Source organism: Ursus arctos, unplaced genomic scaffold (assembly GCF_023065955.2).
Source record: "Ursus arctos isolate Adak ecotype North America unplaced genomic scaffold, UrsArc2.0 scaffold_31, whole genome shotgun sequence".
Classification (NCBI taxonomy): domain Eukaryota; kingdom Metazoa; phylum Chordata; class Mammalia; order Carnivora; family Ursidae; genus Ursus; species Ursus arctos.
The window spans coordinates 11,162,806-11,181,024 of NW_026622997.1; the positions used below are offsets into that span (position 1 = coordinate 11,162,806).

The 18,219-nt window shown below is 43.4% G+C and overlaps 1 protein-coding gene across 2 annotated transcripts in view; it reads left to right on the forward strand.

The window, feature by feature from the left end:
• The window catches only part of LY86 (lymphocyte antigen 86), a 61,381-nt gene that overhangs the window by 26,331 nt on the left and 16,831 nt on the right, over nt 1–18,219 (forward strand). Inside the window, exons 2-3 of one of the 2 annotated variants that reach the window (XM_026511434.4) lie at nt 8,607–8,693; nt 10,623–10,751. In XM_026511434.4, coding sequence (XP_026367219.1) covers nt 8,607–8,693; nt 10,623–10,751 — 216 coding nt within the window. The remainder of the gene's footprint in view (nt 1–8,606; nt 8,694–10,622; nt 10,752–18,219) is intronic. The other variant, XM_048225834.2, reaches the window with a different exon arrangement.

An 18,219-nucleotide genomic window follows, 5' to 3' on the forward strand; every position in this document is an offset into this window, starting at 1 on the left:
CACACCCCCTTTTTTTTGTCAATAATGAATTCCCATGGATTCCGTGTGTTTCCCAGTTAGACACGACACAAGAACGCATTCATCAATGTTACCAGGCAGCTACAGAGTGCTGTAGTTCTTGGCCTCTTCTATTACAAACAGGTGGCATTCCAAGGTGACGGTGTTCCTCCACTTCTGTTGTGTTTGATATCAAGAACCCCGCGTAAGCAGTTTGAACCCGCTATCTGCACACCCAAGATAAAATGAGAACAAAGTCATAGACCTGACTTTAGCGTGTGGGTCAATTCCCAAGGAAATGCCACCAAAGACAGTGGAACAGGGTGGAGCTGCTGTTGTTTGAAATACTGTCCCGTCGGGGGGCCTCCCTGTGCTGTCCTACAGTAACAAGATTTGAAAGGCAGAAACTAGAGGAGATGAGGAAATAACAGAGCAACAGAGCTAGAATACATTTACCACGTTGTAAGTCACTTCTTGATCATCAAAGGCAGAGAAGGAACCTGAGGGAAGGGGCAGAAGGAACGCACCACAGTGGCATCAAGGACAGGAAGGAGGAAAATTAATTTTATGTTGCCATGGTAATGAATTTCCAGCAAAGACATCTCACTTACACACGGAGCCTGACACACCATCCTTTCTTTAGGATCCACAGTGACCCTTGAATTTGTCCTATGAATCACGCAAGCAAATTAAAACGCCCCAATCAAAATACGGCCATGCAAGAAAGCAAACTTCCAGATCCACGTTCGAGTAGGCCTGTATAGCAAACAGAATACAAACTTGCAGAATTGGTAATCATCCAACCTAAGGGAAGAAGTCAAGAACAAGTTCTGTTCATTGTTTTGGGGTTTTTTGGGAAAAGAATTCCAAAAGATGACAGAGGAATATCTGCTACTGTTTGGCCTGGGCCTTGATTTTCGACCACACTCAGAAACTCCATCCTTAGTGCTACAGCAAAATTCCCATTATGATCACAATAGCATCTTCCAAGAAAGCCTTCCCAGTGTGGGGGAAGACATTGATATCGCTGGCCTCACAACTCAGACCTCCCCAGTAACGGCTGGCTCTCCCCAAAGCTGGAAGTGAAAGCTCAACTATCCTTCTGCTATCATCGAACTATCTGATTTCTCTCCTTTCCGTCTATGTATCCGACCATCTGACATGCTGCAGTGTGACCATTACATTAGATGCTGGTTATCTGCGATGCGTAAACACGGTTCAGGTCCTGACCACTCACAGCTTGTACCCGGGCGCGGTCTACTAGGATGCGAACTAGTAATCATTACCGCACCCACAATGATAGAGCCACACACAGGGTGCTATGAGAGACCAGGGAGAGAACAGGGGAGGGAACCCCAGTTGGAATCCTGGGAAGGGGTTGATTGAGCTGCATTGTGAAGGTGCAGAAGGCCAAAAGAAAAGGCAATCAAAGTTTTCCGATGTGAGGTCTAAAGCTCTCCCAAGACATTTCCTGGAAATTGGCCAAATTAATTTTTACACTGCAGATAGAGATAAACATGTTTTCAGAAAGTAGAGAATAGGGGCGCCTGGGTGGCGCAGTCGTTAAGCGTCTGCCTTCGGCTCAGGGCATGATCCCGAAGTTCCGGGATTGAGCCCGACGTCAGGCTCTTCCACTGGGAGCCTGCTTCTTCCTCTCCCACTCCCCCTGCTTGTGTTCCCTCTCTCGCTGGCTGTCTCTCTCTCTGTCAAATAAATAAATAAAATCTTTAAAAAAAAAAAAAGAAAGTAGAGATTAAAAGCTAGAGCCATTTATCCAGCAAACACTGAGATAGCACCTGCCAATGGAGGTACGTGTTAAATATGATGGGAAGGGGAGGAGTAATCCAACTATAAGAGAATAGAATATGCTATAATAACATATAATAGTGAGGTCCTGGCCTTGAGGATCTGACACTGGTTAAGGAGGCAAGGCATTATCATAGAAAGCACTGAGTAACTACACAATGTAGCCCATGTTACATGCCAAATAACCAGCATAGATCATAAATTCACAGGAATAAAGAGAAAGAAGCTGATGGAATGAGGTAACATTTCCCAAAGAGGTCAGGGTTTGGATAGAAGGGAGAGAAATTATTGCAAGTAAGGAAAGTACAGATCAGATCATATCATTCTCTCCCTCTACAATCATCAATGACTCCCAAGCACAGTTACTGGCTCACTCTTTGTAATTCCATGGGCCAGGACATCCCTATTCGTATACTCCTGAAAACTCAGATGGCTTCTTCAAATCTCTATATCCCAAGCACTCAGCACAGTGCCTGCCACTGGTAGAGGGCTCAGTATATCCATCCCAGAAACATATGGAACCACTCAGAGACATTTGATTCCCAAGTTAACTATGGACCATATAAAAGCAAGAAGGAATGTGAACACACAATTGGAAGGGCTATTGAGGGTTCCAGCAATACAACACAAAAGGCATTCTGTGATGATGAATTCTATGCATCAACTTGGCTAGGCTCTGGGGCCATCTGTTTGGTCAAGCTGTTGCTCTGAAGGTATTACATGGATGTGATTGACATTCACAATCAATAAACTTTGATTAAAGCTGGTTATCCTCCATTATATGGATGGGACTCCTCCAATCAACCTTCAGAGAAAATACTGAAGTTTCCAGAAGAAACAGTTCAGTTGCAAGAAATGCGGCTGAGTTTCTAACATGCTGGCCTGCCCTGCAGATTTCAGACTTGTCAGCTCACACACACACACACACACACACACACACACACACACACACTGCAGTCACACAAGGGAGAGAGAAGAAGAAGGGTAGAGAAAGAGAGAGAGACATTGCCTTCCTGCAGCAGGAAGAATATGGACAAGCCTAGGGAAGGATTTGGCGGAGACGTGGGAGGGCTAGTGGAAGTGAGGCTTGAGGAGTGTCAGCTCTGTTTCAGGGTGGCAAGAGTTTGTAAAACCTAAGCAATCAACTGTAAAGGCATGCACGCGCACCTGTGTGCATATGCATACGTGCACACACACGTGCACACGCACACACATCCATGTATCTATAAAACCTGGTACAGTCTGAATAATATCTGTTCATTGGACCAACATCAATGTCCTGGTTTTGATAATGTACTGTATTATATGTAAGATGTAACAGTGGGGGAAAGCAGAGTGAAGGGTAAGTGAAATCTCTCTGTATCTTTTTGAACTTTCTGTGAGAATATAATTATTCCAAATATAAGGTTAAAGAAAACCCTCAAGCAGACCCATGAGATACGAAAAATAATAGCATGAGAGTTGGCCCATCTTGTAACCCTCAAACCAGCCAGCAAATAGGCTGTGGGGTGCCTGCCAAGTGATGCCCATAGACTCCAGGACTTAGCAACCCACACTGGAGAACACACGGGCAGGGAACCCAGCAGACGGCATCGCCCCCCCCAGCCCCCCCAGACCCATCAAGCTTATGTCCCCACCACCGTCCAGTGAGTAATTGCATATCCAGAGCCTGTGCTGTTGGGTTTGGTATTCTAGTCCCTGGTTCCAGTTGAGGCCCGGAACTGGCTAGAAACTACCAAGACAAGCTTGTCCTCTGCTGGACAACTGCCCAGCTCTAGTCCAGACCAGGAGAGCACAGAGCCTAAGGCACAAAAATTGTTCTGGAGCTGAGATTTGTTAAGACCCTGCACACACTTAACCCACCTGTTTATCCAAATCTCTTCTACCCTATGAATGAGCAGGAAAATAGCCCAGGATGCATTGGGCTGTCACTGCCCTTAACATACAAAGCAGACACAGCTGGCTGCTCTTCCGGAGCCTCTTCCTCACCCCTAGCACGATTTGCTCCCAGCTGTTCAGAGGAGCCTGCCTTCCACACACGTGTCCCAGAGGCAAGGGACAGTGGGGACAGTTTGGGAGCATGCTGGGCTCACTCACTGCAACCACAATCCTCCCTTGATCAGGGGTGCCTGGGTGGCTCAGTTGTTAAGCATCTGCCTTCAGGTCAGGGCGTGATCCCGGCGTTATGGGATCGAGCCCCATATCGGGCTCCACCTCTGAGAGCCTGCTTCTTTGTCTCCCACTCCCCCTGCTTGTGTTCCCTCTCTCGCTGGCTGTCTCTATCTCTGTCAAATAAATAAATAAATAATCTTAAAAAAAAAATCCTCCCTTGGTCAGAAGCCATGGATGCCGACAGACCAGACAGAAGGGGGGCATCACACAGAGGCTAAGGAAAAAATATTTAAAATGAAAAGATTGTATCTTGCACGATGAAGCTTTCCTCGGCTCATTTGCTGTTCTACAATGAAGCGTTTAGAGGAAACATTTATCTCTGCCCTCACAGCCCGGGAACACCAACTCTCATTAACTTCCCAATTTCATTCCTTCGGAAGATCTAAGTTCAGATAATCCAATTTATATGTATTAAAAATTACTTGAGGCAGGTGTCCAAGGGAGTCCCCCCCTCCCCCTCCCCCCCAGCAGTTCTCGTATTACATGAAAAAGACTACTTAAAAAATGCAACCCACCATCTTTTATTTTGGTACATAAGTCTGAGGTACTTGTCTAGTAATTGAGAAAGCAATTCTTGAAAGCAGTGGCTTTCTCCACCAGAGGCGGGTTTGTCCTTCAGGGGGGCATTTGGCAATGTCTGGAGACATCTTTGGTTGTCACAACTGGATTGGGGGGGTGGTGGAGCCTGCTGGTGTTTGTGGGGTAGAGGCCAAAGATGCTGCTAGCATCCCACAACCTCCACAAAAAAGGATTATCTGATCCAAAATGTCAGTAATGCCAAGGTTGAGAAAACCTGCCTTAAAGTTCTCTACAAGTTTATTACATATATAAATTTTATCATTCATTCAACAAACAATCACTTGGAACTCGGCGTAATCTCCAGGCAGTGTGTTAAGCCCTGAGGCTGGGAGCTGCCTTACACAGCATCTCGTAGAGGAATGGCAAAGGTATAAGGAAAATACAATGCAATATGGAGCCCGAGTGAAAATTCATATTAACGCAGGGAAGGACATGCGTCGGTGAGGATGGGACTGGGGCACAGGAGGAACGGATGTCACTTCCCACAAGACAACTGCAAACTACATAATCAGTCTCAAATATAAAATGTGATCTCAATTATAGAATAAAAATCACTGCTAGGAAAGATCACCAAACCCTTAAGCATTTTTGAAGCAATGTGCCTTAATGTTTTTATATACACACACATCCTTGGAGAGAAGCAACCGACTGCTTTCTCTGGGACTTTGTTCCCTATTAAGATTATTTTCCTAACAGTATTTTTCCAGTACCAAGGAAATGTTTTACTTCCTTCTCCTGCCCTTAGTTTATTCTCTCTATCTATACTTTTAAAATATCAATAAACATGCAGTGCAATTCTGTAACTGTTAGCCAGCTAAGGGACACATACATAGCCTCTCTTATCTCTACTTAGGCAGAAGTTTGAATAGATTCACAGTTCTGAGGACGCACTTTCCTGAATGTCCATCAGTTGGCCTCTCTTTTTCAATACTGAGTGCCAAATATGTAGCAGGGACAATCATCTCCATACCTCCTGCTCCCATTTCCCAAGCCGAGAGAAGCCTGGGATGGCACAAAGGTGCTTATGAAGAAGGAAAATGAGCATAAGAGAAAACGGCCTTTCCCCAGGACAATGAACGGCCAGATCCAAGAGGGTTTGATCAAACAAAACTGCACCTTAGATTAGATGTGCAGGCAAAATAGCCTAGTAATCATTCCACGCAGATACCACAATTACATATCTTCTAGGTCAGCAGTGTGGATGATAAAACTGTCTGGAACAGCACCATTGACAAATGTGAGCTCATAGCTAAGCTGAAATTAAAACCAATTATGAAACAGAATTATCACATGCCATATGCCCGCACACAAAATATTCCAGGACATCTTACAAATTAAATCATTAACATACAGCTTTGAGGCTCTACTTCATGAATACTTGCGCACAATCCTGGGCTGTAATTTTTTGCTTGTTGCGTAAGTCTGGGTTCGAATCTTGACTCTACCATCTTAGAGTTCTGGCACCCGGATAAGTTAATGTAACCTCTCTGAGTCTATATTTTTCCATCTGTGAAGAGAGGAAAATCACAGCCATCTCTCAAGATTGTCATTTGTCAAAAGAGTCTGGTTCCCCTGGGGAAAATACAGACCATGTCAGTTATTCTCACTGGACAGGGAGGAAGCAGCGACCACCCTGAGGGTTGGGAGAACAGAGGGCAGGGGCTGGAGTTATCAGAACCTGGAGGCTTCAAAGAAGGGCCCTGTGGAGCTGAGGCACAGACTGCTGGGGACGGGGAGACGGTGTCTGCAGCAGAAACTGTCGTAACAGAAGCTTAGGAGCCCACGCAGCTGAGCCTCCACTGATTCTGGGAAGGTGCAGAAGAGAGCTGGACCCTGGGACCAATTGCCACTGCCAGGGTGACAGGCCATCTCCAGGTGACACTCGCAAGGACCAGCAAGTACGGAAGGAGGAGCAGTTTCCTTCGCCTGCTCCGCCTCAGTCTCCCTCCGACACCTGTGCAGGCAACAGTTATGGAGGTGCCTCAAAGAGCTAAAGGTAGAGCTGCCCTATGACCCAGCCATTGTACTACTGGGTATTTACCCCAAAGATACAGACGTAGTGAAGAGAAGGGCCACATGCACCCCAATGTTCATAGCAGCATTGTCCACAATAGCTAAATCGTGGAAGGAGCCGAGATGCTCTTCAACAGACGACTGGATAAAGATGTGGTCCATACATACAATGGAATATTACTCAGTCATCAGCAAGGGTGATTACCCAACATTTGCATCAACATGGATGGAACTGGAGGGGATTATGCTAAGTGAAGTAAGTCAAGCAGAGAAAGACAATTATATAGTTTCACTTATATGGGGAACATAAGGAATAGGGAGGGCATTAGGAGAAGGAAGGGGGGGAAGTCAGAGGGGGAGACAAACCATGAGAGACTCTGGACTCCGGGAAACAAACTGAGAGTTTCAGAGGGGAGGGGGGGATAGGTTAGCCCGTGATGGGTATTAAGGAAGGCATGCATTGCAATGAGCACTGGGTGTTATATGCAAACAATGAATCATGGATCACTACATCAAAAACTAATGATGTATGGTATGGTGACTAACATAACATAATTTAAAAAAATTTTTTTTAAAGATGACAAAGGATAAATGCGATTATGGAGAGCCCCAGCTTTACACAGAGGACTTCGGAAGGCTGAACTTGGAGCTGAGGGACACGTGGTTCATCCACTCATTACCTACACTTATGGGGTGCTTTCCATGTGTCTGACTGAGGGGCTCTGCATTATGCACTTAGGAGTCTGAAGGATGAAACAGAAAACCTTATAAGGGCACAGCTCGTAGGACAACTCAGTTAAAAGCAGTTCTCTCTCAGGACCAGTGGGGAACATAAAGGAACAGGAAATAGAAATCAAACCAAAACAAACAAAACAAAAACCCAGCTCCTGTCTTTCAGGAGCGTCAGTAAGTGTTGTAGGATGAGCCCAAGATCAGAGTACAAAGTATACATGTCCGTACGCTTTGAAAAAGTATTTCAGACAAAACTGTTTTAAGAATTCAGAGAAGTCAAAAATATTTGGGAAATGACCAGGGAAACCCTCATAAAAAAAGATAGGAATGAGTAAGACCTCACTTAGACCACAGCCAAAAGGGTAAGACCCTTACCCATTAGAGAAAGCGCGCGAGCAGGTAACCGTGATGGGACTTTGTTGGGTGATTACCTGACCTCAAAAAATGGAGGATGGGGGGCGCCTGGGTGGCACAGCGGTTAAAGCGTCTGCCTTCGGCTCAGGGCGTGATCCCGGCGTTATGGGATCGAGCCCCACATCAGGCTCCTCCGCTGTGAGCCTGCTTCTTCCTCTCCCACTCCCCCTGCTTGTGTTCCCTCTCTCACTGGCTGTCTCTATCTCTGTCGAATAAATAAATAAAATCTTTAAAAAAAAAAATGGAGGATGGATTCAGAATGTGGAGTATGGAAGGTTGGGCCAGTAGGACATTTCCTGACTTTATTCTGAGGCATAGATGAGCCTCTGGAGCTTTCTGAATGAGCAGAAGGTATGCGTAAAAAACATGATCTTTGCAGTCCCTATCATATCTCGCACAATACCTTGCATATAATGGAATGTTTGGGAAAAAAATATTACATTGACTGAGATGGGATGGGACAAAATTATAAATGCAGGGCATAACTTTGAAAATCTGCTTGTATTTCCCTCTTTTAATGTAATAAGTGCTTTGTGAAATGTTTCAAATAATCAAGGAGCAATTTTAAAGCCAAAAGTTCAGGAACTATAAGAATTCAAGCAATGATAAAAATGTTAAGTAAGTGTGTAACACACCCATCAAGACCCTGTGCTCATTTCTGATTGAGAGCGTACCATCAGAACATGGCATTGACCAACATTGACTTTGGAGAGGCTTGGAAGGATTATTGATGTCATCATGAATTTATGCAAGAAAAGTGCTGGGCAATATGTTTTTGAATCAATTTTAGTGATTCATGTAGACAACAATGATAGCATTGGTGTGAATTTTTAATGGAAGTTTGCAGAGCACACAATGTACTCACACCTCATCTGTTGTGTTCTTCTCGGCAGATCCATTACAAGACTTTGGCTTTTCTGTTGACCGGTGTTCTAAACATTTAAAGTCAAATCTCAACATTAGATTTGGAATCATTCTGAGTAAGTAAAGAGTATTGACATAAAATAAAACATTGCACAATCTCTTCCTGGTCCGCACACCTCAATTACTTTGTAGCTGGCTTAAGCCACTGTCCCCATCACCCTGCGGAATCAACTCTATTGCCATCCGAATTTTTACTTCTCTCTCTGGGTAACATCCGTACAGTGGAACTCCGACTGAATGCTGTGTTCTTGCACTGCAAAGACTCAAAGCATTCATTTGGGTGGTCTCAGTACCCGGAATTGGTATATCCAACAACCACAAAAAAAATGATAACACATCAAGCCTAAATATTGATGTCTATGTGGGAGAGAGCTTTTGTGTTGTTATCTCAGCAACAAACTAGTCTACCACAAGCAGTATGGCTTATCATTTGATTTATTTCCTTTCCCAAATAGCTGACGCAAGTTCTTAAACCTTTGACAAAGGCAAAGATATGTAATATCTTCTCCCTCCACCCTAATCAATGAGCTAGGATGCTGTCTGATTGTTTATTTCTATTTGGCCACGCCTTTACAGTTAGTCATCATATTGCGGGAGCTGCTAGAGTATCTCCCTTCTTTTTTTTTAATAATAATTTTTTATTATATTATGTTAGTCACCATACAGTACATCCCTGGTTTTTGATGTAAAGTTCCATGATTCATTACTTGCATATAACACCCAGTGCACCATGCAACACGTGCCCTCCTTACTATCCGTCACCAGTCTATCCCATCCCCCCATCCCCCTCCCCTCTGAAGCCCTCAGTTTGTTTCCCAGAGTCCATAATCTCTCATGCTTCATTCCCCCTTCTGATTACCCCCCCTTCTTCTTCCCTTTCTTCTCCTACTGATCTTCCTACTTCTTATGTTCCATAGATGAGTGAAATCATATGATAATTGTCTTTCTCTGCTTGACTTATTTCGCTTAGCATTATCTCCTCTAGTCCCGTCCATGTCGCAGCAAATGTTGGGTAATTGTTCTTTTTGATGGCTGAGTAATATTCCATTGTATATATGGACCACATCTTCTTAGTCCAGTCATCTGTTGAAGGGCACCTTGGCTCCTTCCATGATTTAGCTATTGTGGACAATGCTGCTATGAACATTGGGGTACATATGGCCCTTCTCTTCACTACGTCTGTATCTTTGGGGTAAATACCCAGTATTGCAATGGCTGAATCACAGGGTAGCTCAATTTTTAACTTTTTAGGGACCTCCTAATGCAGTTTTATCAAAACCAGAACAGAAGGATTCAATAAACTTAGTGTGTGGAATCATTCCAAAGAAATGGAGGGAACATTGCTGGGGACCAAGAACTCTTGTGCATCTTTGTATTTCCAGAACCTTGCCCAATATCTGGATTCTATAGCAACAGCTGAATAATAAAAGAGGAATGAAAAGAGGAGTAGGGGGAACATAAAAAAAAAGGAATGGAGAAAAAGGCAGAGCACCCTAAAGCTTCCTGTGTAATATGATACACTAGCTACCTAGCAACTGTGGGAGGTGACCCACCCCACCACTCTCAGGGGAGGCACGTAATACTATGCGGCTGAGAAGTTGTCGAGGCCGGACCTGCAGCCATCACCTTGAGGGACCAGAGCATCAGGGCAGGGGAGCACAGCAGAGTGTCTGCCCTGTTCTGAACAGATCAAGTTCATAAAGGCCCACATTCATACCTAGGGCTGCTGCCATTATCCCCTGCAGCATTGCCTACGTGCTGTTTAAAGAAAAAAAAAGAGGAAGCAAGGATGGATGGATGGATGGATGGATGGATGGATGGAAGGAAGGAAGGAAGGAAGGAAGGGAGGGAAGGAAACTGTTCCCATACAGGGCAGGCTTCTGGAAATAGAAGGCCCTTTGGCTCATGCTTCTATAAATGTTGAATGCTTTGATACACAGCAAAACCCACAGTAGTAGTAAAGCTGATCTTCTCTTTCCCTTTAGGAGAGGACATCAAAGAGCTGTTTCTTGACATAGCTCTCTTCAATAAAGGATCATCCATTTTGAATTTCTCCTATCCCATCTGTGAAGAGGATTTTCCCAAGTTCTCTTTCTGTGGAAGAAGGAAAGGGGGTGAGCTGTTTGTCTTGCTGACTGCTCACTGAGGTCCAGAGAGGGACGAACGATGGCTTCCAGCTGAGGCTGCAGCCCCGGTTCCGCCCCTCACCTTTGGACAAGTTTAATCTTGCTTATCAGCATGTGTCATATAAAAATAACCATGAAGCCCATTTCACAGGACCTACCTCATATACTGAGTATGAAAATCAAACGAAACATGCATGTGAGACACTTTATAAACTGAAAAATATTACTGTTCATGGTGGTACCTTGTTAAAAAAAAAAAAAAAAGGTCTGGCATCAGAAAGAATCAACAGCTTCCCCAAATCCACTGAAATGCAAAGTATCTCCAGGTTTCTCTTCAGCGATCTCTTTAGGGACAGGGTCTCCTCTATATGGCAACGGACTCTGAGAAAAAGAAAAAAAATATATGAAATTTTCTAAATGTCACTGTTTTAGTGTGGTCTTGCCCAGTTGAGTTGTTGACTGATGGGGGCATTAGGTCACTAGACTCAAAGTACACAGCATAAAACCAGGACTGCTCTTTCTTCAATTCACTAACTGTCTCCCCTCCTGCTGTATATACCCCAAAGAGCACAAGAACCCCATTCCAGCCAGTCCTCACCTCGTTCTGCGCCTTGTCCTCCTTGAGCATTTTCACCAAGGCCCTGAGATGCCTCTGTTTATTTAACTAAAACGTGAGTCTGATCTCTGACTGTCCTCCCAGAAGTCACTCTCCTCCTCCCTCCCAGGGCATCCTTCCTTGTCCCAGTGGCCAAGGGGGAGCAGACCCTTAACCCTACACACCAGAAACATCCACTTATTTATTTCCTCTTTCAAGGAAGCTAGAGCGAAATTACCCAATTATGCTTTCTAAACAAAGGATCTAGAAGAAATTGGGATTCCCCTCCCATAGCTAAGGGGTACAGACAGAGGAAGTTTGTGCAGGAATAGAAAACAGGAAATTTTTTTTAAAAAGTGCAGGCCCCCCTGAAACTGAGGCCTCATCCTCGCCTCCGTTCCCCAAACTGTGAGCTGCATGACCATATTGGCACAATCATTTATTCCCACTTATCCTCCGTAGATGATGAACTTCTTGGTCTTCTTGCCCAGGACCTCACATGTGCCTGTTGCATGGGGAGTACTCAGTACTGAGCTCTCCAGCACGCATGCAGACAGAAAGAGGCCGCATCAGTAAGCATCCGTGCCAGGCATTCTTCTAAGAGCTTCACATCCAGTCAGTCGTTTACTTTCTACCCCAACCTTACAAGTTAGTATTATTAACACTCTACCATCAAGTCATAGTGCTAGTGAGGGAGCCACAGCTCGAACCCAGGTGAGCTGGCCCCGGGACCCATAATCTTAGTGGCTAAGGAATGAATCAACCAAAGTAGAAACAAGTAACTGTGCCTTTTGGCCAGGAGTTTACTTCAAGTCATCATTTAAGAACTCTTTCTGGCCAGTGATCTGACTTTGTTTCAAATAGGGACACGTTTTTCTTCCTAGCTAACCTTCTATAGACTGGTGACTTAGTTTTCCTCTCTGAACTTACTAGAAATATTTTTGATTGATTGAGTGCATTCATATCGTTCCTCAACATGGTGAGCTCTTCATGAGTTGGTCCCTAGTTAACCTCTTCTATAGTCAGTGTCTACGGTTTTATCGCCTTATTCTTATCTTTCCAATTTTTACCCACAATAAGTGTTCTTGAATCCAAATGTGGAAACAGGTATGCTTGGAAGCACTCTGAGCTTGATAAGAAAGAATACAGTGCCAACCTTCATACCTACTTCCTTCTATTCCCTGAATCAAGTCTCTCTTGCTCCCTCCTGAATGATGGAAATGGGGCCCTACCTGATTTTCCTGCCTCCTTACTGCTGGCAGGGTAGTCTTCTCAAACGCAGATCTGACGGGGCTGGAGAAGCATGCTAGACTCAGCCAAATGAATCACTCCCTCTGGGTGTTCCTGGAGTATCACATTCCTACTTATCTCAGCTAGAATCATATCCTATAGTGTGTGTGTGTGTGTGTGTGTGTGTGTGTGTGTGTGTGTGTGTGTTTCTCCGTCCTTAAACTGTGAACTCACTGAAGGCAGGAATATTTCTTGCTCCCCTCTGTCTCTGGAGACTTGGCAATGAGAGCCTGGCACAGAATAAAGATGCAATAAATACTTGTTTTATTGAATTTTTATATGATGGATTGAATGCAATATACCAGCTCACCTTAAAAGCAACTATCTAATGATGCTTATACATACCACAAAGATACAAGTGCATCAGATCCTAGCAAACAGTGAATTATCTTGGTCCTCCAAGTTTAATAAAAACCTGTTTTTTTCCCTATGAATTGTTTTAATAGAATTAATAAAGCAGAAGAGATATTGTTCCCCCAAACTGAGATGTCCAATTCAGTTCAGCAGCTCAGAAGGCTGGTGCTTGCCTTATCTGAATGCCGGACAGCCTTATAGTCATTTATTTGCTTTATTGCTGCACGGCTAAAGCCTGCACAGGCAGCCTGAGAAGCCCGCACTCGGAGAATTGCCAGGAAATTCCATATCGTATAAAACAATCACAAAACTGATATACAAATGCTGCATGAACAAATAATTATGTAAATTAGATAAGCCAGAAAAACTAACATCTTAAATTTAGAGGCTTCTTGGGTTATTACGTTTTTCTTTAACCCACCCACAAACCTATTGCAGGAATGATTCTATTGAAAGAAGTGATTAATTCTAAGACCGGAGGGGGAAAAGTGGAGAGCTGAAGCCAATTCAAACCCAAGCACAAGCTGCTGTTGACATATTAAGCAGGAAACAGAGTCCCTCTGGGGTTTGCAGGTCCTTCTTAGCAGAGCAGTGAGAAAACTTGATGTCTACTGCAGGTGGCACACGAGGGTGTTTGATATCATTTGTTTGATATCATTTCCAAGGCATTACTTTGCATTCCTCTGCACCCTGCATCCTGCTGGCTGTTCTCCAAGTCAGGTAAACCACAAAATGGGTCAGGCTTAGTGAGACTGTGTGGATAAAATGTTGCATCCTTTCCTTCTGCATCTTCCCCAGCTAGCTCTAAGGCAAAAGCTCATTGGACTGGAAGACCAAGCGATGTTCTTTTGGCATTAGCTTTTATGGTGTGATTAGCACTTTGAGGGCAATAGCCTATCTGCCCGGTTATAGGGGATTGATTAAGCAGATCATTGCTCAGCCAAACACAGGTTCAATGTGCTGAGTTTTCAAATGATGTTGCAGGAAATTATTAAATTACTTGAAAATACACTCAAAAATTTTGGGAAGTGACAAAGAAGCTTGTGTAAAAGAGTACTCACTATTGGATACTGTTTTTAGTAAAATGTAGCTAAGCGTATGCACCATCGAGCTCTGAAATATTATACACTTAGGTGCTAATCGTGGTTATCTTTAAGTGGTGGAACTACAGATCTTCGTTCTCATCTTTCTAGAAATCTCTTTTGCTTTCATAATAAATTTACAGGGTTATTCTTTTCAGTGTTAGTGAGCACGTAGGAAAGAATAGATAGGATGAATTCTCTTCTTCCTCTTCCTCTTTCCAAAAAGAATCGTAACCTACATAAGATTCAATGATATTTGGAGTTAGAAAGTTCTGAGTCAACGTGTGGCATAGAATGTCAAGGGATCTTTCAATATCCATTCCGGATTTTTTTCTGGGATACTCACATTTCCCTTTACCCAGTTGTGGGTTCATTGAGAAGGAACCAAAACAGGTCACTGTTTTACTTTGTTCTCCGTTAACGCTCCCTTACTGCGTTTCTCGCCTCTGGTGACATCTGGTCTTGTATATTCATTTGCTTGGCTCGATCCTGATGCTTTCAAACTGACATCAGTTTTTAGGACTAAACTGGGATTAAATCGAATGTTCTAATGGCCACACCTGATGACTACCTCTAAGGAGAGAATGTCACTAGAAGCTCCATAGCTTTGGGTGGGCCCACAATGGCCAACTGTGCTCTTACCCCATTGGATCTCGATCTTGGTTGTACATTAGTTAGACCCACACTGTTCTTTGTGGTGGCCACATGTGGCTATCCAGCCATGGAAATGTAGCCAGTCTAAATTGAGATAGGCTATAAATGTAAAGTTCAGACTTGATTTCAAAGACTCAATATGAAAACAAAGAGTGTGAAAGATCTCAATCATTCTTATATTGGTTACATGTTGAAATCATAATAATTGAGACATATTATGTTAAATTAAATATATGATTACTATACCATTTATTAATTATTCACCAATAATAAAAAACATTATTGTTGATGTATTATTAAAATTAATTTCACCTTCTTAAACATGGCTACTAAAAACACATAAACCTATACATGTGGCTGTCATTGTATTTTTATTGGGCAGTGCTCCATTATGATTTCCCTTTACAATGAAGATCCCAACACCCCACACCCCAGACCAGTTAAATCAGCATCTTGAGAGGTATGGCCCAAACCAGGTGATTCTGATGATCTGCCGAGGTGGAGGAGTGCTACCTTAGTCCCAGGTAGGGATGGCTCGATAACAACTAGCATTATCACAACACTTCATGAATGCCAGGGACCTTTGCAGGACTGCTATGTATATTAGCCAATTTATTGCACCAGCCTTGGGAAGGATAGAAACTATTATTATCCTCATGTTAACAATGAGGAAACTGAGTCCCAAAGGGGTTAAGAAAGTTACCCAAGGTCACAAAGCCAGCAAGTGGTAGAACTGAGTTTCTCTTCAGGAAGCTGAGCTCCAGGAGCTTGCTCTAAACCTATCTGTTACATATTCTCTTTGAACATCAAGAAGATACTGCTGGAGAAGTATGACTCATTTCAGCCCTCCACTAGAAGTGGAAACAAGGATTTTAAAAGGCACAACAAAATTACAGAAATGAAATAATCATTTTGGGCCTAAGCAGCCATTATGTAAGGTGGTGGTTCCCAAGTGTGTTCCCTAGACCAACAACATCAGCATCATCTAGGGAATTATCAGAAATGCACATTTTTGGTTGCCACCCAGACTTACTAAATTAGAAACTCTAGGGTCGGGGCTTAGTACTCTGTTTTTTAACAAGCCTTTGGGTCACAGGTCAGCCAACTTTTCCTGCAAAGGGTAAGGAAGTAAATATTTTAGGCTTTGCAGGCCATATGTTCATATGGTCTCTGCAGCACAAAAGTAGCTACAGGCAATATGGAAATGAATGGACATGGCTGTGTGCCAATAAAACTTTATTTGCAGACACTGAAATGTAAATTTCATGTAATTTTCCTGTGTTGTTAAATATTATTCTGCTTTTGATTTTTTTATCCATTTAAAAATGTAAAAACCATTCTTAGCTCATGTCCACTGAAAAAGAAGCCTTAGGGGTATTTGGCCCACAGACCATAGCTTGTCAACCCTGCTCTGGATGGTTCTGTTGCATGTTAAGGCTTGAGAATCACTGCTATAAGGAAAATGAGAATCCAGGGCTCTTAGCCAGAATTACTGAGCATAGGGTACTCTCTGTCTTTCACTACGGTGGTCACTCATCTAAGGTTCAGCATAAATTCAGATTAGGTTACTTTGGAAAATGTTAACAACTTTGCTTTAAACTATGTTTTGCCAGTGCCAACAAATCAGATTTGGGACAAAGAAAGGGGACTTAACATAAAGACTGATGGGAGAGGCTGATGGCAGGGGGAAAAGAGCCTTGTTTGAAAGCACCAGAGAGCAGGACTGACGGTCTCCTCCCCTCCGATAGCTGCCATTTATAGGCTGGGGACAGAAGGCCCTTCTTTCTGCAGGATCATTTGATCTCTCTGGTTCTCAGTTGTTTCATCTATAAAATGGGAACAACCATCATTCTTTTTCAGGTAATAGTGAATACTTAAAAAAGAAAAGATATGTCACATGCCTGGCGCATTAGAAAACAATAAACATGTCAATGCCATGTCTGTCTGCCTCGGTCCCCACCTGAGGGACCTCGAGGCAGCGGGTGGAACAGCTTGAGGGACCCACAGCTGCTGTGCACACCCAGGCTAGGGTCTCCCACAGAGACAAGCCTAGTGAGGATCCTGACTCAAACCAGCTCACCCGAAGCTGGGGGCAGCCAGACTAACACTCTACCACCACGCAGGATCCCAGGATTTCCTGAGGAGTAGATGAAGAAGTCTCTTCTTGTGTCTTTCTGTTCTATTTTGTTGTCTTATCTTGGTCTAAGATCAGCCTCTGAAGTTCTCGTTTTATGCTCCCCACTTGACTTCCTTCCAGAATGAGTGGAAGTGGAAATGTCCACTTCCTTCTTGGAAATGTGACATTTAACCACAGAGGTGTGTTTTGTCTCCATGGCCCCAACAAGACTACCCCACAATCGTCTGACGTAGAAACTTCTTCCAAAACTTGGATTTGTTGGCACTAACCTCCACCACGAACAAGACCCCACAGCTCTAGCTTGGAAATGAGTTGAGTTCACCGAACTCCCTTTCATGGACTTCTGATTTATCACATGGCCAACATATTTTGATATCCATTCTCGACAAATTAGGGTTCACTTTGTTCAGCGACTTTCCTAGAATATCCTGTCTCAGGAAGATGAAAAATAGAGCATAAAACGGATTGTGGGACTTACTGTCGAACATGAAACTGAAGTATCAATCTGGGAAGGTAGAAGATGCCCCAACTGGACATATTCCACCCAAATAGAAAGTGGGGGGAGGGTAATCAAATTACAGAGCGGCCCATGTTTTGGCTGTCCAGAATATAGCGTGTAGGGCTATGTAGAAAGAAGATTCTCAACTGTAACAAACCTGGAGATTTGGGCAAAAACCTAGATTAAGACCCCAAAGTAAATAGAATGAACACAGGATTTTCACTCCTACTGGCAAAGACACATCAACTGTCAGACTTGATTCTGGCCAAACTTCTAGGAGTTCAACCCAGGCAAAGAGCATTGGTTTCACAGCACTAAATAATAATTGGCTTTCAATAATGATTTGTTTATTGCTTTGTGAATTAACATGTGAATATTAGCTGCATCCAACCTCTTGCCAAAACCAACTGAAATTAAAATAAAGGCTTGAAAGAGTTAAATAAGTACATCTCCTGTGTGTGTGTGTGTGTGTGTGTGTGTGTGTGTATGCTAGGTATATATGATTTTAAAGTAGGAGACCCATAGGTCAAGGGCTTTTCTCTGAGACCCTAGCAGCCATGAATGACATGGCTGAAGCCATGGGAGGACTTGATGTCATATGCATGTCAGAATCCCAGAGAGGTGCAGAAATCAACAGTCTCTGTGAAGACTGCTAGTGCAGGGTGCACCTGTCTCACTCGGGGTAGACGAACCACCTTCCAGGAAGAGCAAAATCTGTTAGGAGATACATACAATGGATATTGATACACTTCATGCAATATGTGAGTTACAGAAACAAATTAGCCGCAGACTTAATTTTAACTGCATCTGGAAAGCTTGTAATTAAAATAAATATTACAGTGACA